Source organism: Phocoena phocoena, chromosome 15 (assembly GCF_963924675.1).
Source record: "Phocoena phocoena chromosome 15, mPhoPho1.1, whole genome shotgun sequence".
Taxonomy (NCBI): Eukaryota; Metazoa; Chordata; class Mammalia; order Artiodactyla; family Phocoenidae; genus Phocoena; species Phocoena phocoena.
Genome location: NC_089233.1, coordinates 59062230 through 59088226, shown reverse-complemented (window position 1 = coordinate 59088226; position 25997 = coordinate 59062230). Strand labels below are relative to the sequence as shown.

At 44.4% G+C, this 25997-nt stretch overlaps 1 protein-coding gene across 1 annotated transcript in view; it reads left to right on the top strand.

The window, feature by feature from the left end:
• Nucleotides 1–12118, top strand: part of TGM3 (transglutaminase 3) — a 43919-nt gene extending 31801 nt beyond the window's left edge. Inside the window, exons 8-13 of the mRNA XM_065891994.1 lie at nucleotides 2289–2392; nucleotides 3769–4014; nucleotides 6233–6538; nucleotides 8870–9027; nucleotides 10953–11086; nucleotides 11466–12118. Of these exons, the coding sequence (XP_065748066.1) occupies nucleotides 2289–2392; nucleotides 3769–4014; nucleotides 6233–6538; nucleotides 8870–9027; nucleotides 10953–11086; nucleotides 11466–11613 (1096 nt within the window). The 3' untranslated portion in view covers nucleotides 11614–12118. The remainder of the gene's footprint in view (nucleotides 1–2288; nucleotides 2393–3768; nucleotides 4015–6232; nucleotides 6539–8869; nucleotides 9028–10952; nucleotides 11087–11465) is intronic.
• Nucleotides 12119–25997: the final 13879 nt, after the last annotated feature.

Sequence of the window (25997 nt, the reverse complement as noted above, 5' to 3'; positions counted from 1 at the left end):
TTCATCTTTGTCAGTCTAATAAGTGTAATGGTATTTCTTTGTCATTTTAATTTTCTTTTAATGGTGGTGAAGTTAAAACTATTTTCATATGTTCAGTGATCATTTGTGTTGCTTATGAAAATTGCCTGTTCATTGTCGATTATTGACATGTTTGACCTCCTTTTTTTTTTGTCTTTTTCTTTAACCTCTTTATTGGGGTATAACTGCTTTACAATGGTGTCTTAGTTTCTGCTTTACAACAAAGTGAATCAACTATACATGGACATATATCCCCATATCTCCTCCCTCTTGCATCTCCCTCCCACCCTCCCTATCCCACCCCTCTAGGTGATCTTTTGTGTCTTATTGATTTGTAAGTACTTTATAATATTCATTATAGTAAATCTCTGTCTAGTATACATGTTGCATATATTTTCCCTGCTTAATGGATTTTTTTTCAACCTTTTTTCTCTCTTCTACAAATTGGATAATTTCTACTGATCTGTCTTCAAGTTTGCTGACTCTTCCCTCTGTTTTCTCTATTCTGCTAGTAAGCCATCCATTGAATTATTTAATTTCAGATATTGGTCTTTTTCCCAGTTAAAATTTTCCATTTGGTTCATTTTTTCATATTTTCTATTTTGCTGCTAAGAGGCCCCCTCTTTTCATTTGTTATGATCATATTTTCTGTTATTACACTGAGAATAGTTATCATAACAGCTTTAAAGTCTTTATCCAATAATTCCAACACCTGGATTATCTAAGGGTTAGTCCCTGTTGATTGTCTTTTACCTTGAGGACAAGCTATATTTTTCTGGTTCTTTGTATGTTGAGTAAATTTGGATTGTATCCTGGACATTGGATTCTTCTTGATTCTACATTTTGTCTTAGCAGTCTACCTGAGGTAGACTCAAACTGCAAATTCTATCTCACCTATGGTGGGCAGCAACCCAAGTTTCAGTTCATTTTTTAAATTTTTAGCTGGACTACTTGTAGTTTGCCTCATATATGCCTAGCTAAGGTCACCCAGAAGCTTAGGCAGAGTTTATATACAAATCTGGGTCACCCTTTCTGATTCTTTCCTTTCTAAGACTTCCCCTTCACTCTCTAGCAACCCTGGTTAACCCAGGCTCGGTTTCTTATCTCCCCAGGTCAGAAAGATGTAGGCTGTCTGTTGGAGTTTTTAGGGCCCTACACTTTACCTCAACTGCAACCTGTCCTTAGGGGCAAGGACACCAAAGTACAACTTGCCCCATGCTGGCCCCTTCCTAAAAGTTTTGGCACCCTCCCAAAATCCTCCTGCTTTGTTTACTCTCAGCTGTCTTTTGTATTTTTTCCCCAGTTTATTGTTTTCTACAGAAAGGACTGTCTATTATGAGCTTACTCTCATGCTGGAAACAGAACTATAGTTTGTTTCTTTGTTTATTTAGTATATGCGAGTTTAATATTTTTACCTAGTCACATTTATCATTCAGAAGTTGGTTCTCTGCTTAAAACTATCTTCTCCAACTCATGAGTATAACAAAATTTTTTTTCAAGTTGGATAGAACTTGAACTTATGTCAGACTTACTTACTTTTTCTTCTAAGTTGGACTCAAAACTGCCAAACCAATGTTTATGTAGTTGCTGTGGGATTGGAGAAGGGGAGGGTAGAAGGCAGAATCAAGAATGCATAAAGCTTTGGCTAACTGGTTATACCTGCTGAGGGACGGGACAAATGACTGAGACATATAGATTGGGAGACAAGGGGCTGCCATTGATGAAGAACATTTTAAGACTGGTATATGTCATTCTTCAATCCGGACCTCAGCCCAAGGGCTTTGTGGCTCTTAGCCAGACCTGGCACTCTTGCTGCAGCCCCATTCATTTTCATCCCACACGAAATACAGTAGTGTACCCCAACAGGTTGCATAGGAGAAAGCTGTGTGGGTTTGCTTGCTGGATTCTGGCTCTAACCTAGACCTGTTCTGCTCCTCAGAAAGGCAGTAGAACATGGTGGTCAAGGACCTAGGTTTTGGAGTTAGGCATACCTGGGTCCAAACTTTGACTCTGCCATTGTTAGCTGCTTAACTTCTCTGAGCCTCAGTTTCCTCTCTTAAGAAATGTGCATAAAAATAGTACCCATTTAACAGTGCTGTGAGAATTTAAGTGCGATAATGCTTGCCAAGGTCTAGCACAATATCTGGCACAGAGTGAACTCGCTTGATGAGTATCAGGGTGCTGCACTGTCAGATCAGAGGTGTGGTGTTTTGCCACTCCTCTGTTGTGTGGCCTTGGCCAAACTCTGTGGTCTGTGGTTCTGTCTGCAGGAATTTCCACGTCTGGAATGAAGGCTGGTTTGCACGGACTGACCTAAGCCCATCATACAGTGGATGGCAGGTTCTGGACGCCACCCCCCAGGAAAGGAGCCATGGTAACCAACCCTCTGACGGCCCCCTTCTCTGGGTTTGGCTCTAAGTCATGACCTCTCAATTCTTTATAGTGGTGGACAGCGGCACAGCAAGGTCACCCAAATCCTCTCTACCTCCAGAGGGAAAGGAGGGATTAAAACAAAAATATTTTGAAAGTAGATTTCCCTCCTAACTTTCTTGGTTCAGGCTGCTATTAAAATGACTGCCATACCTGCACTTACATGGCTGCTGCAGAGGCCCTGGCACATGCCCTGCAGCAAGGGAAAGGAGCCGTCCCCTGCCAACCATGATTCTCCTGCACCACCTCTGGTAGCCCATCCCTCCCAGCACAGAAAGCTTCCAGTTCCCCATTGCCTTGGGACTTAACCCAAATTCCCTGGCTCAGTTCCAGACCTCCATGATCACGGCCCCCATCACCTCTCTCACCTTCACATGTGTCCCCTGCCAGACCGAGCTCTCCTTCACGCAGGCTGGCCCGGCCCCATCCTTGTGCTCCCACCTCTGGCCACTCTCCCATCAGAGCTTGGGTCTCAGGCTCTCCAGGAACCTTTCCCCTTCCCTCTCCTGACCTCCAGAGCATTCTTGTCCATTACCCTCATTTTCGGTTGATTCTTTCAAACTTAAAAAAAAATCATAAAGGTCATATAGGCACATGGTTTAAAAAAAATTCAAATCATTCTAGAAGGACTTACAATGAAAATGAAGTCTTACTCCCTTCCCCAACTGCAGCGTCTCTACCAGAAGCAAGGAACGTTAGATTTGGGGAACTTGGGTGTGAGGAGGGTAACCTTCCAGATATTTTCTAGGCCACTATTCAACCTTTTCACTGCAACCCATTAGCAGCTATAAAATCAAGTTAATGGGTTGTGACCATCATTTTAAGAAATGAAATAGAATATCATGGAAAGGGGTGGGGAAAAGGAAAAGAAAAGAAAATATCAGGGTGCATTGGACATTAAGAATAAGAATTGTCCTGTGGAATTTTTGTTTCAGGGTCATATACGTGCCATGATGAATGATTTGCAGAGTAGAAAAGAGGCAGCCCTGAGCACAAGACAGCAAGACTTTCCCCTTTAGTAAACAGACTGAGGGCAGTGGGTCAGCACAAATTATGCACCCACAGAATATAGGATTGGGCCGTCTTCTGTGGAGGTGGAGTCTCACCAGAGCACTATTGCAGAAGATAACAATAGCCCAGGAGTGTCTTGCTGAGTGCCCCAAGAAGGGGGCAGACTGTTGGGGTTGAAGGAGTTTGGCGGGGTAGAGGCAGGGGAGTTGGGTGGTCATGGGTGGCCCCCAGAGGAGCAGGCCATGGGGTGTACTGTTGCAGATGGGCCTGGGTTTGGCATGTATCCAACCTCTGCACCCTGGCCCCCAGGGGTGTTCCAGTGCGGCCCTGCTTCAGTCGTCGCTCTCCGAGAGGGTAATGTGGACTGGGACTACGACATGCCCTTCATCTTTGCTGAGGTTAATGCCGACCGCACCACATGGATCTACGATGCCTGGACCGGCAGCCTGAAGAAGAGTTCCTCAAACACTCACACCATCGGCAAAGATATCAGTACCAAGGCGGTGGGCAGCAACTCTCGCATGGATGTCACCGAAAAGTACAAGTACCCAGAAGGTAGGAGGGGGTGTGGATGGGCTGTGCCACCCAGGGCTTAGTGGTGGGAAGACAGCTCTGAGGTGGAGAAGGAAGAATTGCTCATACTCCTTCCGCATTGTCAGCCAATTCTGCCTGAATGGTAGGACTGCTCCCCAGCATCTAATGCCCAGCTCCCCAGACTGTTTCCCGTGGGAACAGAACCGTCATGAAAAGACGCTGTACCACTGGGAATTTGCCATAGGACTCAGGCAGCTGCCACCCCTTATAACCGTGCAACCTCAAGCAGGATGCTTAGCCTCTCTGATCCCTCGTTTTCTCACCTGTAAAATGAGAAGAGCAAGGCCTATCTTCCGTGGGATTTAAATGAGCTAGTGTACAGAAAGTGCCGAGGGCAGTGCCCGGCACATAGTGAGGACTTAATAAATAGTGATGATTTTTGTCAACTTGAACATCTGCAACCTCATTGGAATGACCTCCCAGAGGGACTTCTGAAGTGCACTGCTTACACGGTTGTGTGATTCTGTGGGGTTCCTTACCTGACTGTCACACCTTCATTCTGCTTCTTGGGGGCTCTGGCTGTCCCAGCCAAACCTCCTGAGAAATGGGAAGGGGCCACGGCCAGGTTGTGGGATCCCTGCAGGACCCCTGGTGATGACCTAGCCCCTGTGTGACAGCAGGGCTGATCACACCGCCTGCTGTTGACCAGTCCTCCTTACCTAATGATTCCAGCTTGTGTCTGATGGCCCCAGGGAGGAAAAGCTCATAAAATGGGCTGCTAAGCATTGGCGCAACAGCAACACCAAGGGAGAAAACAGTAGCAGGAAGCTTGGTCTTGGGTAAGCCTGGCAGGTGACCTATGTAGCTATGTAGGCTCTGAGCCTCATTGTGCATAACACACCTGCTTCGAGGTTCTGGGCACAGAGGCTCAGCTCCCTGCACAGCCATCAGACCTGGGTGTGGACTTACAGCTCAGCTAGAGAATGGGAATGCACCAAAAGGAACCCAGCCCACCAGGAGCCATCAGCCTGGGTAACTGGGCTGCCTGTCTCCTTTTCAGTAAGGTGTGCGGGAAGAACTACTAGACGCAGGTCTAGATTTCTGGGGACTGGCCTTCTTTCTGCCCCTAATTCCCAGATTACCAGTCCCTTGGACTAGTCGCTCCTCCTCTTAGGGCCTTAACTCTAATGGTTGGCCTCTGGGGTCTCTGCCAGTTGTTACATGTAACTTATGGGAAAGACCTCACTAAATTGTAAAGTGCTTCTAATAAGTCATCTGATGCCTTAAAATTTCACAGGTTGGTTGGGGAAGTTAGGGGGCGGAGGCAAAAGTATGATCATTCTTTGTGTATCTTTGTCTGTGTTTCTGGAAGGACAATACCTTCTCCTTGATAGTGGGTCTATCTTCAGGTCAGGCAGGGAGCCTTATGTGCACTGTGTGGTCTACCCTGGCTCAGAGGCTTGGAGTTGGCCCTTAGCACCCCAAGAGCCGTGATTTTTAGGCCATGATCTTGGCCATTCTCCAGGGACTGTTTATAGCATCACATTCAGCAGCACCCATGACCCAAGTCAGAATCAGAAACCCAACCTGTGGTTCAGACTTTGTGTTTATGAAACCTGAACTCTCTCGACAATTTAAACTAGTCATAACCTGGAACCACAACAACTGTGGGAAGTTCTCGTCAACTGACATGGACAAAAGTTCCACTCTTCAATTCTCAAAGCATCTTTAGAAACAAAGCAGAATAACATGGTAAACTGGTTGGAAATTTTTTTCAATGAAGTTAATTCTAAATCATAACCATTTTTTCACTTATGAACTTATTGTAATCTTTTATAGCTCAGTTTTTGTTATTTTTAAATTATCTGTTTTTTCTTTGTCTCACAAAGGACCATTTATCAAAAGAAAGAAAGAAGGAAGAGAGGAAGAGAGGAAGGAAGGAAGGGAGAGATCTAGCCTAATTAGCCTAAGCAAAATATCAAGTCATAAAGTAATTTTATGCACCTTTCCCTACATCTCCATGGAAATTTAGAGCTGATTGGAACAGGTGGGATGTGAGCCTCGTATTAAGGAGGATGAAATGAAGACCTGCAGAAGTCAGCCGCTTGCTTGAATCAGAATCGTTGGGCAAGCAGCAGAACCAGTGTTAGTTCCAGGCCACCCTTCCAAGCAGGACGCTGTCCTTTGTCCAGGTTGCCACCGCATCCCTGAGGTGCTTCTCTCTTTTCCCACCACACAGGTTCCAGCCAGGAAAGGCAAGTGTTTGAAAAGGCTTTGAGGAAACTTCAACCCTCCATGTCATTTCGCGCAACATCTACAAGAACCTTTAGTGAGGAACGGGAGCCCAGCATCTCCGGGAAGTTCAAGATCACTGACATACTGACAGTGGGCAAAGAAGTCAACATGGCCCTGATGCTCAAAAACCTAACGGGTGATCCGAAGACAGTGATGGTGAACATGACAGCCTGGACCATCATCTACAATGGCACACTTGTACACGAGGTGTGGAAGGAGTCCGTCAGCCTATCCCTGAGTCCCAATGAAGGTAACTCATCCTGTAGGTTGCTGGAGTACCATGCACCCAAGGTAGCTGGTATTCTCTTGGGATTGGAGAGTTCCTGTCGGAACCGAGTCAATTGATTAAGGAAGGAACAGCACGTGGCCTCTGTGGTCAAGCCTGGGGTTTTGAAGTTTTGGAGGCTGCTATTATGGTATAGTGCAATTCAGTGTGGTGCTAACCAAAATCCTTTTATGCCCTGGGGGAAGAAGGCGGGAGGCTTTGGCAGTTAAGAGACACACTGCAAATACCCCTTACAGGTACATACCACATTGCCCAGTGGGCAGAGTATTTCCTTATATATTCGTATGTACTATCACATTTGACCTTCTAAAAGGACAGATTTCAGTATTCCCTTTTACAGAGGTAGAAACTGAGGCTTGGAGAGATTGTGACTCGCTTAAGAGATTGTGTCATAGCTAGCAGGTGGCAATGCCAAGTCTTGGTCCTAGATTTCCTAATGCTAAATCCAGTGCCACCACCCATTTTCTAGGTTTTATTGCTGCCACCCCTCTCCCATACCAGCTGCCACCCTACCCCACCCCTCCCCACCACACAATGAATCACTATCTGAGTTTGACCCTAGAAGGGTTGCAATATACCACAAGGTCTTGAACCCTCTCCAATGTTCCCCCACAGCTGCTAATGCGTAGGTGGAATTTCTTGATTCCCAGCGACAGTGATAGGTTTTCTCGGAGGTCTGAGCCTCTGGGAGGAACCATGACTTTGTACTCCTGGGTAGCATAGACAGGAGGGGACCAAAGTAGAGGAGAGAGAGTCTGGGGCTGTGGAAGGATTAGAATGCAGGTGTGCCCACAGTGGCAAAATCCTTCAAGCTGTTATGAAAAGTCTGGACTTATACAAAGCAGATTGACACGGGTGGGGTGGCTATTTGCTTCACATAAGGAACTAATAAAAACTGATTAATTACACAGCCCATCTTGAAAGAATTCTGTCTGCAGAGAAACTGCAATACCTCTGTATTACACCTGTCAGAAGGCAGCATCCCTAGCAACCTCTCTTCTGGCAGAATTTAGCAGAAATCTTCCCCATACCAAGAGCAACTGCCTGGCTCTTATTTACCTTCAAAGCTCAAGGGAAGAGCTATTTCTGTAGAGCAAAAATAATTTACATGAGGTAAATGGTTTCTAAAAATCCATACTTCTGCCAGAGGCAGCAGAGTGAAATGGGAAGGAGAGGAAGGAAGCAAGTGAAGTGGTTCTGGAGGCCTGACATCATCACCTACTTTCTGGGTTAAGTCCCCCTCTTTTGCTGAGCCTCAGCGTTCACTGTCCAAGAGGGCAGAACCAGCTGATGCAAGGGCCTGCGTCTCCACATTTGGGGCAGGCTAGGTAAGTCCCTCCAGTGCTAAAAGCAGAGACAGCTCCTTCCTCACAGACTTTCCTCAAGGGGTGTATGACGCTGTGGATGCAGGGGCCCCCCCAGACCACCCAACATGACTGCCTAAGGGAGGGGGGAGTGCCCTGCACCCATTGGAAGGGGAGGACCCTCGCTGCCTGCCCTGTGAGTCAGAGAGGGGCCTTGAAGCTTAGGGAGGAGCCAGATAAAGGGAGGAAAGCTGGGGAAGGCCTTTCCATCTGAGGGGACCTTGTGAGTCAAAGCTTGGAGGTGATAAGGTACCTATTTTGTCAAAAGGACAATGAGAAGCATGGGAGGGAATGTTCTTTTGAGGGGGAGAATCATGAAGGGCCATACTGAGGGGTCTGAACTTTACTCCTGAGGCAGCGAGGGGCCATGGAAGATTTTTGAAGTGACATGGAAGAAGAGTGACATGATTTGGGGGTGGGGGGGAAGTGCTTCTAAAGCCTATCTTCTGGTATGTGTGAGTGTCTTGGAAGCAGCGGAGACTAGAAGTGGGGAGGTGGTCCAGATGCTGTTGCCATAGAATCCCAGGCTACTGGATGACCAGGGAGGACCCAAGCACTTATTTAGCCCTGGCTTCCCTTGCTAGTTATTATTGTGTTGTCATCATTACTGTTTTCGTCATTGGGCAATGAGTTAGTACTCGTATTCTTCCCCTGCCCCTTAGAAGGAAACTTGCCCTCCGATATTTTCCAGGACAGGGAGGAGTCTTCAGCCCCTATGAGCCCATCCAGCCAGAGTCCTGGGCTACCCCTGGCCCCTGCTCTGCAACCTGCACAGAGCAGACAGATGCTTCCCACGGGGCCTGGCAGGGAGGGCTCAGGCAAGCCTGGGCTGCAGATGATCCCAGCCAGCTCACATCGACCTGGCTTGGCATCGGCTTTTAAGGTTTCGACCCCACTCCCTCTCACTCTGCTCCCTGGTTTCTCCTTCCAGAAATACAGCATCCTGTAAAGATCGCCTATGCACTGTACGAGAAGCACCTGAAGGCAGACAACATGATCCGGGCCACAGCCGTGTGCGAGATCAGTGACGAGACCGAGGTGGTGGTGGAGAGGGACGTCATCCTGGACAACCCCACCCTGACCCTGGAGGTAAAGGGGTGCTGAAGGGGTGCCTCTCCAGCCAGCCCAGCCCTCCCAGACTACAGAGAAGGCCCTCCCCTGCTGACGGGCCCAGCTCAGCTCCAGCCTCTGCCAAATGGATCAGTCAAGAGTTCCAATCAGAGTAGCGCCCTTGGGACCTCCCTAGCGGTCCAGTGGTTAGGACTCAGAGCTTTTACTGCAGGGGGCACGGGTTCAATCCCTGGTCAGGGAACTAAGATCCTGCAAGCTGTGGGACGGGGCAAAAAAAAAAAAAGTAGCCTCCTTGCTCCCTGTCTGACAATATCCACAGGCACGTTGCCCTGTGGCTTCTTTGGTTGCAGCTCTAGACCCGCTGGGGATGCCATTTGAGGATGGCCAGAGGGGCTCTTCAGCTCACTTGCTCTGGACATCTGCTGTGTCCTGGGCTGTGCCAGGCTTAGGAATCACAGGGGGCCACAAGGAGTGGGTCCTGACTGCAAGAAACCCACAGCCCAGCCCCTGGACACATTTGTAGAGCAAATCAGCAATGGTCATAACTCATGTGCATCTCCCAACTCTAGACCCCAGAGTTACAGAATTGTGGACTCTTGGAGACCTAGTCTCAAGCTCCCATGTCCTGCCATTTCACATATCAGTAAACTGAGGCCCAGAGAGGAGAAGGGAATTTCCAATTACTGCCAGAGCCAGGGCTAGACCTCAGGCCCTTTCCAGGGCATCCATCACACCCACAGCCAGCAACAGCATCTTCCCAGTGGTTGAGAATGAGGATGCCTCATTTTTTGGCTGCAGGCTCTGCTCCCAGGCTCCCTCTCAGGAGCCCAGGCATCTGGGGGCTTGCAGGTTGGCGTGAGGCACTTGAGGCCATTCTGTTCCTTCCTCAGCACTGGGGCTGGAAGTATTTGGCTGACTCCAAACCTGTCCCTGACCACGCCAACCCCAGCCCAGTGTGGAGGCTGCCAGAATATGGCACCGTTTATGTACCCTTGTGTCCCAATGGCATAAAATTATGCTTCACTCTTCAAATCATGTCATACACTTAAATGAGTTCCATGGGAGAAATTATGGTATAGATCATGGTCTCTAAAATGTTTCAGTTATGCACAAATTATTAGCAGGCATTGCAGGGTCTAGCAAGAAGAGCAAATGGCTCTGGAACCAGAAAGGCCTCGGTTATTGAATCAACCTGAACTGCAGATTTGTTACTGTAAAATGATTGCAGTGAGAATTGGTGGCAAGAAAAAAAAAAAAAAAAAAAAACGAATGAACAAAAAGCAGCGGCCTCTAACAGAGAAAAGAAATCCACCGGTCACCCAGTTTTGGTTTCTGTTTCCCAAAACGCTTTCTTCTGCATCCATGATCTCATTTGGTCCCTTGTAGCCCAGGGAGGGAGGAGGGGAGGGACCAGCCCTCTTTATCAGGGTGAGAGTCAAGGCCCAGGGAGATGACGTATCTGCCCAGGCTTGGCAGCTTTTCAGCAGGAGCATAAGGTTTCATCTTTGGGAGCAAATAGTCCAGGGTGCTCCTCTGACCAGAAACCTAGGTTTCTCCAGCCCCTGATCAAGGACCCTGTACAGACCACATGTGGCACGTCCTCGGAAGTGGTGGCTGCCCTTCCTGAGATGAACTAAGAAAGGGCCCGTGAACCTGGCTGGGAATTCAAGCCCTCTCAGCTGCTGCGATGTGCTGCTTCTCTCCTCCACGCCTGGGTGTCCTGTATGTATCCTGGGGATGACAGCAATTTCCTAGGAACCCCCTGCATGGATGTCACTGGAACTTAGGAGGAATAAACCTCCTAAGGATCGTTATCCTCCCTACCTTTGTCCTCAGCAACATCCTCCCCATCACCAAGCCTCCGGCGCAGCCCCGTCGGCTCTCATCAAGGGCAGATGAAATGAACAGCCCAGCACTGACTCTGTCAACCCCTCTCCCCACAGGTGCTGGACCAGGCCCACGTGCAAAAGCCTGTGACTGTGCAGATTCTCTTCTCCAACCCGCTGGATGAGCTGGTGAAGGACTGCAAGCTGATAGCGGAGGGGAGCGGCCTGATGCTGGGCACCCTCGAGATCGAGTGAGTCCCAGGCTGAGGGTCCAGAGTGTGGGATGGTGGGAGCGGGGGCAGAGGGGCTCTCCCCAGAGCCCGGGACAGGGCAGACAGAACTCCTCTAGCCTCTGAACCTGGGAATCTGCACATAGGGATACACGTTTGCATTTGGTTTGGGGGTTCACCAAACTTGAACTCAAGGGAAGTCCACGTCACCAGAGCTTGGAGCTGGTCCTCATATTTGGGAGATCATGGGATCCACCCACTGCCCCTTCCCCTGCTGAGGGGTCCCAGAGCTGAAGGGGTTTGATGACCCAGGGTGGCAGCTAGAGGGAGTTGAAGCAGCAGTGACCTTGACCAGAGCAGAACTTGAGGCCTCACGCTGACTCCTGCCTTTCCCCATCAGCATGCCAAACCTGCGCCCCAGGGAGCAGTCCCAAGTGGATTTTGAGATCCTGCCCACCCGGAGTGGCACCAAGCAGCTCCTCATCAACTTCTCCTGCAACAAGTTCTCCGCGATCAAGGGCATGCTGCCCATCAAAGTGGTCGAGTGAAGGGCCCAGGTGGCTCCATAAAAACTTGGGAACACGGAGCAGGCAGGGATCACCTGTGGAGTGAGCCCCCTGCCCACACACACTGTCCAGCCTGGGAAACTCACTCCATCCCCCAAGGTGGCCTGGACTCGGACCTCCAGGCTCCAGCACACACCCCTCCCTTGCTCCCAAGATGGACTGGTTTCACCCTGGCCCGCAGCTTGATCACTTTTGCACCTTCCCCAAGCTTCTCCTCAACACTGCCCACTCTGTGAGCTCCATGACCCTGCTCAGCCCTTATACCCTCAATGCTGTGGGCATGGAGTGGCACCTGACCCAGCGGCTCTCCAAATGGATACAGGGGGAGAAGATGGTCTGGACTGTTTGCTGATCCCCAGCCTGCAGTTGGCACATTCCTGCTCCTCTCTTAGGCCACTATGGAGGTGGGGGGATGATGGTTAGCCATGTGTTGTAACACTCACAACCGCACCCTCAAAATAAATATTAAAAAGAGCGCGATCACACAGCACTGACTTTACAGGACTGCTTCTTCAACTCAGGTGGTGGAGAAGGAGCGAGGGGGGCTGGGGCCATGTCCTTCTGGAGAACAGATGGCCTTGGGGAGGCCGTGCTCCCTATGTTCCAGTGTCCAAGAAGAGTGGGCTTGTTCTGTGTGGCTCCAAGTGCAAAACTGGGGAGACGTTTCAAATCAGTTTAGGAAACCTCTCTAAGATGATGTCCAAAAAGAGATTGGCTGCCTTGGAGCAGGCAGGGAGCGCCTTGGAGGGAGCGCCTTGTCCAGGCAGGCTTCGGGCACTCTCTGTGTAGCCAGGCAAACTCTTCCAGGGTCTCTACAGGCGTCAGAGTGAGAAGGGACCTCAAAATCTTCACTGGAACCCTTTCACAGAGCAGGTGTGGGTGGTGGCCCAACCTCTGCTCACACTGCACTCCCCCCAACTTGTGCCACACTCCTCCTCTTGCAGCCAGAGCCCTGCTAACTCCACCAGAACCTTCTCTGCCTTCACACATGCTCTCAGCCTTCCTCAGTCTTTGCCCCTTGAAATAACCCCAAGCAGATCCCAGAGCTTTCCATCACTGGTGCTGACTAACCCCATTTTGGCAATTATGCCTCCCTGTTTGGATATAAGGGACCAGTCCAACCTACACAGAAGCTTCAGCCTCACATCCAGTTCAAAGCTTCTGCCCTATGCTCAGCTCAGGCCTGACCTGGGCTTGCAGAAGGAGGCACTGTGCATACCCCCTCTTCCTTCCTCCTTCCCTTCTTGTTGCCTGATCCATCAGAGTTGGAGAAGGGAGAGAGGAAATTAGGAGAAAAATGACAAAGTTCTATTTCACTGGTGTTGATGCAGCCTGGCCACAGGAGCCCGCCACGTGGCTGGCATGTAAGTGCAGGCTTTCTGCATTGCATGTCTCCAGTGTGGTCAACATGCCCCTCAGACTCAGCCTCTGGAGGTTCTCCCCTACCGCTAACTGCTCTGGAAGTAGTGGTCCTATTGTGATGGTTTGAGCCCAGTTCCCTTTCATGGGCTCCACTGCCCTGCTGCAGCCACCTCCTCTCCCGCTTCTGCATCTCAAGCTGGTCCAGCATCAGCTTCCCACCTCCAAGTGCCCCAGGTGGGCAGTCAGCACCAGAACGTGTGTCCATACTTGCTCCTGGTGTCAAGGAGCTCTCACCAGGGTCCAGTTCTGGTGTCTGAACACAGCTGGGCCTCCCAGTCTCTGCAGGACACCAGGCTCCCAGCTGCGGAGGGGGAAGCTCGTCTCTCCTCTTGGAGCCTTGCCACTCTTTCAAATGCCCCTCGATTTGGCCTGGAGATAGACACCAGTCCCCAGTGAGCGAGGGCAGGGTGAAATAGTCAGACTTCTGCCCTGGTTTCTATTAGAAAAAAGGAAATCCAGAGGTTTCCATTTCCTCCCATCCACATGAGGCCTGCCCCAGACTTTAAATCCCTCAAGCATCAGCCCTGTCAGCAAGCGTCTCCTGAGTGCCTGCTTTCTGCCAGGCTCTGTCCAGAGAGATTAAAAACCAACAAGAGCATGATCCCTGCCTTTGGGTTTCCATCCTCAAGGGAGTCTCCTAAGGTGTGTCAAAAATCCATGGGGAGTTTGTAACCAACCCCAAGTACATGTGTCTTAGAGCTATGTCTATACACCCCTCCCCCCCACTTGGGTTCTGAAGGATTTTAGCAATAAAACAAAGAAATAGCAGGCAGAAGCCACAGCGCCATATTTATTTCTGGTAGAAGAGAAGTTAGAGGTTGTAGCAAAGTGTGAGATGCAGTTGGCCTGCTGGCTGAACCCCAGAATTAGGTGACCTTACTCTATTGGTTAGGATATATGCTCCGCAGCCATAGCAGGGAAACCCAAACTGCCAGGGTCCTAAACAGAATGGGCATTAATTTCTCTCATATAAGAGCCAAGGGAAGCATCTCAGGGACACAGGCTTCCTTGTCCTACAATGCTGTCATCCTCCACACATAGCTTCCACCTATCGATTCCAGGTGGTTCTTCCAGCTCAAGGCAAAAGCCCACAGGCCATCCAGCAGGAAGAAAGAAAAGGGGAATAGATGGGCACCCTCCTTCCCAATCTGAAAGTCAAAAGTTGAAATCATGCATTTCACTTCTGCAAACATCCCATTGGCCAATGACTCTAAAAGTGGGTTGTTTGAAATGAATAACACTGATATATCTCTAGCCAAACCGATTGGGAAAAAATAAAAAATACACAAATTACAAATATCAGGAATGAATGCACCTGCAGCTATTTAAAGGGAGTAAAGGAGTATTATGAACAATGTTATGCCAATAAATCAGACAACTTAGATCAAATGAATTCCTTGAAAGACACAGACTATCAAAATTCATTCAAGAAAAGTAGATATTCCCCATATCTGTTAAAGAAATTGAATTTGGAGTGAAAACCAGCAGAAACTGTCCAGGAGCCTAACAAGCCACAGAGCGGCTGGTTGTTTTGTCACTATGTTTTCCTGTGGTTTGTTATACAGCAAAGGAACCATTTTTCTCCATTTCCATGCATACATCCTTGCCCTTTCCAGTGAAATGTCCCCTCTTCTGAGAAACCTTCTCCGCATCCCTCCTCCCCTTTCTGCACCCATACACAGTTGGCCCCTCCTTCATCTAAAATTCCCTTCACTGTGCACATGTCTTTTTAGACCACTTTGGCTTAAAGTCATCTGGGCCTTTGTACATCCCTCTTCCCATCTTAGACTATGTACTTGTCATGGGCAAGAACCAGGTTTCCCTTAGCCCTCCACACTTAGCAGTGTCTGGTGTAGATTAAGTACCCATAGATATTCATTAAAGACCAAAGAGGTGAATGAGATTGTAGTTGAACAAACAAATGAATGAATGAAGTGACTAATTGGAAGTACTAAAAAATTATAATATCTAACATTCGTTGAGAGTGTAAAATCTGTAAGTCACTGTTCTAAGGATTTTTAAAAATTTATTGAGTGCCTACTATGTGCCAGATATTGTGCTCAATGTTTCATGTCCATTATCTTACTGAATCCTATATAGCATTCTTGAGTGGCAATCATTGTTATTCTTATTTTTGTCCTTTTAACTTTCTTTATAAATGGACTTTATTTTTTAGAGTAGTTTTAGATTCACGGCAAAATTGAACAGAAGGCACAGATATTTCTCATATATCCCCTGCCGCCACATACGCATAGCCTCCCCCATTATCAATATCCCTACTAGAATAGTATACTTGTTACAATTGATGAGCCTATATTGACACATCATTATCACCCAAAGTTCATAGTTTTACATTAGGGTTCACTCTTGGTGTTGTACATTCTATGGGTTTGGATAACTTTATAATAACATGTATCCACCATTATAGTACCCTCCTTCTCCTCTAACACCTGGCAACCACTGATCCTCTTCCTGTCTCCATAGTTTTGCCTTTTCCAGAATACCACATAGTTGAAATCATACAGTAAGTAGTTTTGTCAGCCAGACTTCTTTCACTTAGTAATATGCATTTAAGTTTCCTCTAAGTCTTTTCATGACTTGATAGTTTATTTCTGGATAATATTCCTTTGTCTAGATGTGCCACAGTTTGTTTATCCATTCATCCACTGAAGGACACCTTGGATGCTTCCAAATTATGGCAATTATCAGTAGAGTTTCTATAAACATCCATGGGCAGAGTTTTGTGTGGACATAAGTTTTCAACTCCTTTGAGCAAATATCAAGGAGCCCAACTGCTGGATCATGCAATAACAGTATACTTCGTTTTATAAGAGACTGCCAAATTCTCTTCCAAAGTAGCATTATGCATTTCCGCCAGCAATGAACAAGAGTTCCTATTGCTCCACACCCACATCAGCATTTGGTATTGGTAGTGTTCTGGATTTTGGCCTTTCTGATAGATATGTAATGGTATCTCATTGTTTTAATTTGCATTTCCCTGATGACATATGAAGTCCAGTATCTTTTCATACGCATATTTGTCATCTATATATCTTCTCTAGTGAGGTGTCTGCTAAATGTATTTAGCCTTTATTTTAATCAGGTTATTTGTTTTCTTATTGTTGAGCTTCAAGAGTTCTTTGTATATTTTGGATAACAGTCCTTTATTAGATATGTCATTTGCAAATATTTTCTACTAGTTTGTGGCTGTCTTCTCATTCTCTTGACAGTGTCTTTTGTAGGTGAGAAATTATTAATTTTGATCAAGTCCAGCTTATTAATTCTTTCATGAATCATGCCTTTGGTGTTGTATTTAAAAAGTCATTGCCAGGGACTTCCCTGGCGGTCCGTGCTTCCACTGCAGCACTGCAGGGGGCCTGGGTTCAATTCCTGGTGGGGAAACTAAGATCCTGCATCTTGCTCAGTGCAGCCAAAAAAAAATTTTTTTAAGTAAAAATAAATAAAGTCATTGCCAAACCCAGGGTCATCTAGATTTTCCCTTATGTTATCTTCTAGGAGTTTTAGAGTTTTGCATCTTACATTTAGGTCTGTGATTCATTTTGAGTTAATTTTTGTGAATGGTATAAAGTCTGTGTCTAGATTCATTTTTTTTGCATGTAGATGTCCAGTTGTTTCAGAATCCTTTGTTGAAAAGATTATCTTTTCTCCATTGTATTGTCTTTGCTCCTTCATCAAAGATCAGTTGACTATATTTATGTGGCTCTATTTCTGGGCTCTCTATTCCATTCCACTGATCTATTTGTCTATTCTTTCACCAATACCGCATTGTGTTGATAACTGTAGCTTTATAGCAAATCTTGAAGTTGAGTAGTGTCAGTCCTTTGATGTTGCTCTTCTCCTTCAATGCTGTGCTGGCTATTCTGGGTCTTTTGCCTCTCCATATAAACTTTAGAATCATTTTGCTGATATCCACAAAATAACTCAATGAGATTTTAATTGGGATTGCTTTGAATCTACAGATCGAGTTAGGAAGAACTGACATCTTGTCAATATTAAGTCTTCTTATCCATAAACATGGAATATCTGTCCTATATTTAGTACTTTGATTTCTTCATTAGAGTTTTGTAGTTTTCCTTGTATAGATCTTGTATGTATTTTCTTAGCATTTTATCTATTTTATTTTGGAGGGTGTTAAATTAAATAATATTATGGTTTTTTAAATTTCAAATTCCACTTTTCATTGTTGGTATATAGGAAAATGATTGATTTTTTTTATATTAGCCTTAAATCCTGCAATCTTGCTATAATAGCTTCTTAGTCCCAGGAGTTTGCTGCTGTTGTGGCTGATTCTTTCAGATTTTCTGCATAAATAATAATGTCATTTATGAACAAAGATAGCTTTATTTCTTCCTTCACAATCTGTACACCTTTCATTTCCTTTTCTTATTGCATTAGATAGAACATCCAATATTGAAAAAAAGTGGTGAGAGGAAACATCCTTGCCTTGTTCCTGCTCTTAGTGAGAAACCTTCTAGTATGATGCTAGCTATTTTGTAGATGTTCTTTATCAAATTGAAAAGATCCCCCCTATTCCTGGTTTACTGAAGGTTTGAAATGAGTGTTGCATTTTGGCAAATGTCTTTTCTGCATCTATTGATGTGACATGTGATTTTCTTCTTTAGCCTATTGATGTAATGGGTTACAGTAATTGATTACTTTTTTTTTTTTTTTTGAGTTGCACAGATTTTTTTTTAACATCTTTTTTAGAGTACAATTGCTCCATAAGGTGTGACAGTTTCTGCTCTACAACAAAGTGATTCAACCATACACACACATAAATACCCACATCTCTCCACTCTGCATCTCTCCCCCCACCCCCCACCCCCCCATCCCATCCCTCTAGGTGGTCACAAAGCAACGAGCTAATCTCCCTGTGCTATGCGGCTGCTTCCCACTAGCTATCTATTTTACATTTGGTAGTATTTATAAGTCCATGCCACTCTCTCACTTCGTCCCAGTTACACTTACCCTTCCCTTTGTCCTTGAGGGCATTCTCTACGTCTGTGTCTTTATTCCTGTCCTGCCCCTAGGTTCTTCAGAAATTTTGTTGTTGTTGTTGTTTTCAGATTCCATATATATGTGTTAGTATACGCTATTTGTTTTTCTCTTTCTGACTTACTTCACTCTGTATGACAGACTCTAGGTCCATCCATCTCACTACAAATAACTCAATTTCATTTCTTTTTATGGCTGAGTAATATTCCATTGTATATATGTGCCACATCTTCTTTATCCATTCATCTGTCAATGGACACTTAAGTTGCTTCCATGTCCTGGCTATTGTAAATAGAGCTGCAATGAACATTGTGGTACATGACTCTTTTTGAATTATGGTTTTCTCAGGGTATACGCTCAGTAGTGGGATTGCTGGGTCATATAGTAGTTCTATTTTTAGTTTTTTAAGGAACCTCCATACTGTTCTCCATAGTGGGTCTGTCAATTTACATTTCCACCAACAGTGCAAGAGGCTTCCCTTTTCTCCACACCCTCTCCAGCATTTATTGTATTGTAGATTTTTTGATGATGGCCATTCTTACTAGTGTGAGGTGATACCTCATTGTAGTTTTGATTTGCATTTCTCTAATGATTAGTGATGTTGAGCATTCATTCATGTGTTTGCTGGCAATCTGTATATCTTCTTTGGAGAAATGTCTATTTAGGTCTTCTGCCCATTTCTGGATTGGATTATTTGTTTTTTTGATACTGAGTTGCATGAACTGCTTGTAAATATTGGAGGTTAATCCTTTGTCAGTTACTTCATTTGCAAGTATTTTCTCCCACTGTGAGGGTTGTCTTTTGTCTTGTTTATGGTTTCCTTAGGTGTGCAAAAGCTTTTAAGTTTCATTATGTCCCTTTTGCTTATTTTTTTAATTTCCTTTTCTCTAGGAGGTGGTTCAAAAAGGATCTTGCTGTGATTTATGTCATAGAGTGTCCTGCCTGTTTTCCTCTAAGAGTTTTATAGTGTCTGGCCTTACCTTTAGGTTTTTAATCCATTTTGAGTTTATTTCTGTGTATGGTGTTAGGGAGTGTTCTAATTTCATTCTTTTACATGTAGCTGTCCAGTTTTCCCAGCACCACTTATTAAAGAGGCTGTCTTTTCTCCATTGTATATTCTTGCCTCCTTTATCAAAAATAAGGTGACCATATGTGCATGGGTTTAACTCTGGCCATTCTATCCTGTTCCATTGATCTATAATTCAGTTTTAGTGCCAGTACCATACTGTCTTAATTATTATAGCTTTGTAGTATAGTCTGAGGTCTGGGAACCTGATCCCTCCAGCTCCTTTTTTCTTTCTCAAGATTGCTTTGGCTATTTGGGGTCTTTTGTGTTTCCATACAAATTGTAAAATTTTTTGTTCTAGTTCTGTGAAAAATGCCAGTGGTAGTTTTATAGGGATTGCATTGAATCTGTAGATTGCTTTGGGTAGTAGAGTCATTTTCACAATGTTGATTCTTCCAATCCAAGAACATGGTATATCTCTCCATCTGTTGGTATCATCTTTAATTTCTTTCAGCAGTGTCTTATAGTTTTTGGCCTATAGGTCTTTTGTCTCCCTCAGTAGGTTTATTCCTAGGTATTTTATTCTTTTTGTTGCAATGGTAAATGGGAGTGTTTCCTTAATTTCTCTTTCAGAGTTTTCATCATTAGTGTATAGGAATGCAAGAGATTTCTGTGCATTAATTTTGTATCCTGCTACTTTACCAAATTCATTGATTAGCTCTAGTAGCTTTCTGGTGGCATCTTTAGGATTCTCTATGTATAGTGTCATGTCATCTGCAAACAGTGACCGTTTTACTTCTTTTCCGATTTGCATTCCTTTTATTTCTTTTTCATCTCTGATTGCTGTGACTAAAACTTCCAAAACAATGTTGAATAACAGATGTGAGAGTGGACAACCTTGTCTTGTTCCTGATCTTAGTGGAAAAGGTTTCAGTTTTCCACCTTTGAGAATGATGTTGGCTGTAGGTTTGTCATATATGGCCTTTATCATGTTGAGGTAAGTTCCCTCTATGCCTACTTTCTGGAGGATTTTTATCATAGATGGGTGTTGAATTTTGTCAAAAGCTTTTTCTGCCTCTATTGAGAAGATCATATGGTTTTTCTTCTTCAATCTGTTAATATGGTTTGTCACATTGATTGATTTGCATATATTGAAGAATCCTTGCATTCTTGGGATAAACCCCACTTGATCATGGTGTATGATCCTTTCAGTGTACTGTTGGATTCCGTTTGCAATATTTTGTTGAGGATTTTTGCATCTATGTTCATCAGTGATATTGGCCTGTAGTTTTCTTTCTTTGTGCCATCTTTGTCTGCTTTTGGTATCAGGGTGATGGTGGTCTCGTTGAATGAGTTTGGGAGTGTTCCTCCCTCTGCTATATTTTGGAAGAGTTTGAGAAGGATAGGTGTTAGCTCTTCTCTAAATGTTTGATAGAATTCACCTGTGAAGCCATCTGGTCCTGGACTTTTGTTTGTTGGAAGATTTTTAATCACAGTTTCAATTTCATTACTTTTGATTGGTCTGTTTATATTTTCTATTTCTTCCTGGTTCAATCTTGGAATGTTGTGCTTTTCTAAGAATTTCTTAGAAATTTCCATTTCTTTCAGGTTGCCCATTTTATTGGCATACAGTTGCTTGTAGCAATCTCTCATCTTCCTTTGTATTTCTGCAGTGTCAGTTGTTACTTCTCCTTTTTCATTTCTAGTTCTATTGATTTGAGTCTTCTCACTTTTTTTCTTGATGAGTCTGGCTAATGGTTTATCAATTTTTTTTATCTTCTCAAAGAATCAGCTTTTAGTTTTATTTATCTTTGCTATTGTTTCCTTATTTCTTTTTCATTTATTTCTGATCTATCTTTATGATTTCTTTCCTCCTGCTTACTTTGGGGTTTTGTTGTTTGTTTGCTCTTCTTTCTGTAATTGCTTTAGGTGTAAGTTTAGGTTGTTTACTTGAGATGTTTCTTGTTTCTTGAGGTAGGATTGTATTGCTATAAACTTCCCCCTTAGAACTGCTTTTGCTGCATCCCATAGGTTTTGGGTTGTTTTGTTTTCATTGTCATTTGTTTCTAGGTACTTTTTGATTTCCTCTTTGATTTCTTCAGTGATCTCTTGGTTATTAAGCAGTGTATTGTTTAGCCTCCATGTGTTTGTGGTTTTTAAAGATGTTTTCCTGTAATTGATATCTAGTCTCATAGCATTGTGGTTGGAAAAGATACTTGATACAATTTCAATTTTCTTAAATTTACCAAGACTTGATTTGTGACCCAAGATATGATCTATCCTGGAGAATGTTCCATGAGCACTTGAGAAGAAAGTGTATTTTGTTGTTTTTGGATGGAATGTCCTATCAATATCAATTAAGTCCATCTTGTTTAGTGTATCATTTAAAGCTTGTGTTTCCTTATTTAGTTTCATTTTGGATGATCCGTCCATTGGTGAAAGTGGGGTGTTAAAGTCCCCTACTATGAATGTGTTACTGTCAATTTCCCCTTTTATGGCTGTTAGTATTTGCCTTATGTATTGAGGTGCTCCTATGTTGGGTGCATATATATTTATAATTGTTTTTTCTTCTCCTTGGAATGATCCCTTGATCATTATGTAGTGTCTATTTAAAGTCTATTTTGTCTGATATGAGAATTGCTACTCCAGCTTTCTTTTGATTTCCCTTTGCATAGAATATCTTCTTCCATCCCCTTACTTTCAGTCTGTATGTGTCCCTAGGTCTGAAGTGGGTGGCTTGTAGACAGCATATATACGTGTTTTGTTATTGTATCCATTCAGCCAGTCTATGTCTTTTGGCTGGAGCATTTAATCTAGTTACATTTAAGGTAATTATCAATACGTGTGTTCCTATTGCCATTTTCTTAATAGTTTTGGGTTTGTTTTTTTAGGTCTTTTCCTTCTCTTGTGTTTCCTGCCTAGAGAAGTTCCTTTAGCATTTGTTGTAAAGCTGGTTTGGTGGTGCTGAATTCTCTTAGCTTTTGCTTGTCTGTTAAGGTTTTAATTTCTCCGTCAAGGATCTCTGAATGAGATCCTTGCTGGGTAGAGTAATCTTGGTTGTAGGTTTTTCCCTTTCATCACTTTAAATATGTCCTGTCACTCTCTTCTGGCTTGCAGAGTTTCTGCTAAAAGATCAGCTGTTAACCTTATGGGGATTCCCTCGTATGTTATTTGTTGTTTTTCCCTTGCTGCTTTTAATATTTTTTCTTTGTGTTTAATTTTTGATAGTTTAATTGATATGTGTCTTGGCATGCTTCTCCTTGGATTTATCCTGTATGGGACTCTCTGCATTTCCTGGACTTGATTGACTATTTCCTTTCCCATATTAGGGAAGTTTTCAACTATAATCTCTTCAAATATTTTCTCAGTCCCTTTCTTTTTGTCTTCTTCTTCCAGGACCCCTGTAATTTGAATGTTGGTGCATTTTATGTTGTCCCAGAGGTCTTTGAGACTTTCTTCCCTTCTTTCATTCTTTTGTCTTTATTCTTCTCTGTGATAATTATTTCCACTATTTCATCTTCCAGGTCACTTATCCGTTCTTCTGCCTCAGTTATTCTGCTATTGATTCCTTCCAGAGAATTTTTAATTTCATTTATTGTGTTGCTCATCATTGTTTGTTTGCTGTTTAGTTCTTCTAGGTTCTTGTTAAACATTTCTTGTATTTTCTCCATTCTGTTTACAAGATTCTGGATCATCTTTCCTATCATTATTCTGTATTATTTTTCCAGTGGACTGCCTATTTTCTCTTCATTTGTTTGGTCTGGTGGGTTTTTACCTTGCTCATTCATCTGCTGTGTGTTTCCCTGTCTTCTCATTTTGCTTCACTTACTGTGTTTGGGGTCTCCTTTTCACAGGATGCAGGTTCATAGTTCCCGTTGTTTCTGGTGTCTGCCCCCAGTGGCTAAAGTTGGTTCAGTGTTTATGTAGGCTTCCTGGTGGAGGGTACTAGTACCTGTGTTCTGGTGGATGAGGCTGGATCTTGTCTTTCTGGTGGGATAGGACCGTGTCCAGTGGTGTGTTTTTGGGTGTTTGTGACCTTATTATGATTTTAGGCAGCCTTTCTGCTAATAGGTGGGGTTGTGTTCCTGTCTTGCTTGTTGTTTGGCATAGGGAGTACAGCACTGTAGCTTGCTGGTCGTTGAGTGGAGCTGTGTCTTAACGTTGAGATGAAGATATCTGGGAGAGCCTTTCACCGTTTGATGTTACATGGAGCTGGGAGGTCTCTGGTGGACCAGTGTCCTGAGCTCAGCTCTCCCACTTCAGAGGCACAGGCCTGGCACCTGGCTGAAGCACCAAGACCCTGTCAGGCCACACAGCTCAGAAGAAAAGGGAGAAAAGAAAGAAAGAAAGAAAGAAAGAAAGAAAAAAAGAAAGGGAGGAAGGAAGGAAGGAAAGAAGGAAGGAAGGAAGAAAGAAAGAAAGAAAGAGAGGGGGCTTTCTTGGTGGTGCAGTGGTTAAGAGTCTGCCTGCCAATACGGGGGACACAGGTTCATGCCCCGGTCCGGGAAGATCCCACGTGCCGTGGAGCGGCTAGGCCCACGAGCCACAGCTGCTGAGCCTGCGCGTCCGGAGACTGTGCTCCACAGCGGGAGAGGCCACAGCAGTGAGAGGCCCACATACTGCAAAAAAAAAAAAAAGAGAGAGAGAGAAAGTTATTAAAGTGAAAAATAATTATTAAAAATAAAAAACATTAAAAAGTAATTTTTAAAAAAGTAAAATACAAAAAGAAGAGAGCAACCAAACCATAAAACAAATCCACCAATGATAACAAGTGCTAAAAACTATACCCAAAAAATGGACAGATAAAACCCTAGGACAAATGGTAAAAGCAAAGCTATATAGACAAAATCACACAAAGAAGCATACACGTACACACTCACAAAAGGAGAAAAAGGAAAAAAATATATTTTTTTTTAAAAAAGGAAGAGAGCAACCAAATCAATAAACAAATCTAGCAATGATAATAAACTAAATACTAAACTAAGATAAACATAAAGCCAGGAACAAATTAGATGCAGAAAGCAAACCCCAAGTCTGTAGTTGCTCCCAAAGTCCACCACCTGAATTTTAGGATGATTCGTTGTCTATTCAGGTATTCCACAGATGCAGGGTACATCAAGTTGATTGTGGAGATTTAATCCATTGCTCCTGAGGCTGCTGGGAGAAATTTCTCTTTCTCGTCTTTGTTCGCACAGCTCCTGGGGTTCAGCTTTGGATTTGGCCCCGCCTCTGTGTGTAGGTCACCTGAGGACGTCTGTTCTTCACTCAGACAGGATGGGGTTAAAGGAGCTGATTCAGGGGCTCTGGCTCACTCAGGCCGGGGGGAGGGAGGAGTACGTATGCAGGGCGAGCCTGCGGTGGCAGAGGCCAACGTGACATTGCAACAGCCTGAGGTGCGCTGTGTGTTCTCCCGGGGAAGTTGTCCCTGGATCACACTGGCGGGCTGCACAGGCTCCCGGGAGGGGAGGTGTGGGTAGTGACCTGTGCTTGCACACAGGCTTCTTGGTGGCTGCAGCTGCAGCCTTAGTGTTTCATGCCTGTCTCTGGAGTCTGCACTGATAGCTGTGGCTCGCACGGTTCTCTGGAGCTCGTTTAGGCGGTGCTCTGAATCCCCTCTCCTCGTGCACCCCAAAACAGTGGTTTCTTGCCTCTTAGGCAGTTCCAGACTTTTTCCCAGACTCCCTCCCGGCTAGTTGTGGCGTACTAGCCCCATTCAGTCTGTGTTCACACAGCCAACCCCAGTCCACTCCCTGGGATCTGACCTCTGAAGCCTGAGCCTCAGCTCCCAGCCCACACCCGCCCCGGCAGGTGAGCAGACAAGCCTCTCAGGCTGGTGAGTGCTGGTTGACACCGATCCTCTGTGTAGGAATCTCTCTGCTTTGCTCTCTGCACCCCTTTTGCTGCACTCTTCTCCATGGCTCTGAAGCTTCCCTCCCGCCCAGCCCCCATCTCCGCCAGTAAAGGGGCTTCCTAGTGTGTGGAAAGTTTTCCTCCTTCACAGCTCCCTCCCACTGGTTCACGTCCCATTCCTATTCTTTTGTCTCTGTTTATTCTGTTTTCTTTTGCCCTACCCAGGTACATGGGGAATTTCTTGCCTTTGGGGAAGTCTGAGGTCTTCTACCAGCATTCAGTTGGTGTTCTGTAGGAGTTGTTCCACATGTAGATTTATTTCTGATGTATTTGTGGGGAGGAAGGTGATCTCCATGTCTTACTCCTCAACCGTCTTGAAGGTCTCCTCCAGTAATTGATTTTTGAATGCAGAACCAGCCTTGCAAATCTGGGATAAATCCCACTTGATTCTGGTACATAAGTCTTTTTACACAATGTTTTACACAGTATTTTGTTGAGGATTTTTGCATTATGTTCATGAGAGATAGTGGTCTGTCATATCCTTTTCCTATAATGTCTTTGTCTGGTTTTGGTATTTGGCCTTATTGAATGGGTTAGGAAGTATTCTCTCTGCTTCCAGTCTCCAAAAGAGATCGTAGAGAATTGGTGTAATTTCTTCCTTAAACTTTTGGTAAAATTCACCATTGAACCCATCTGGGCTGGTTCTTCTTGTTTTGTACTGATTCAATTTCTTTGATAGAAATTAAATACATATAGGTCTTTTCAGATTCTTCTGTGATTTTTGTCAGATTGTGTCTTCAAGGAATTTGTCCATTTCATCTAGGTTACAAAATTTGTGGGCATAGAATTATTCATACCATTTCTCTATTATCCTTTTAATGCTCATGGATCTGCAGTGATGTCCCCTCTTTCATTTTTGATATTAATAATTTGTGTCTTCTCTATATTTTCTTATTTAGCTTGCCTAGAGGCTTATTGATTTTATTGATCTTTTCAAAGAATTAGTTTTTGGTTTCGTTGATTTTCTCTTTTGATTTCTTGTTTTTCATTGATTCTGCTTTATTTTTAAGTT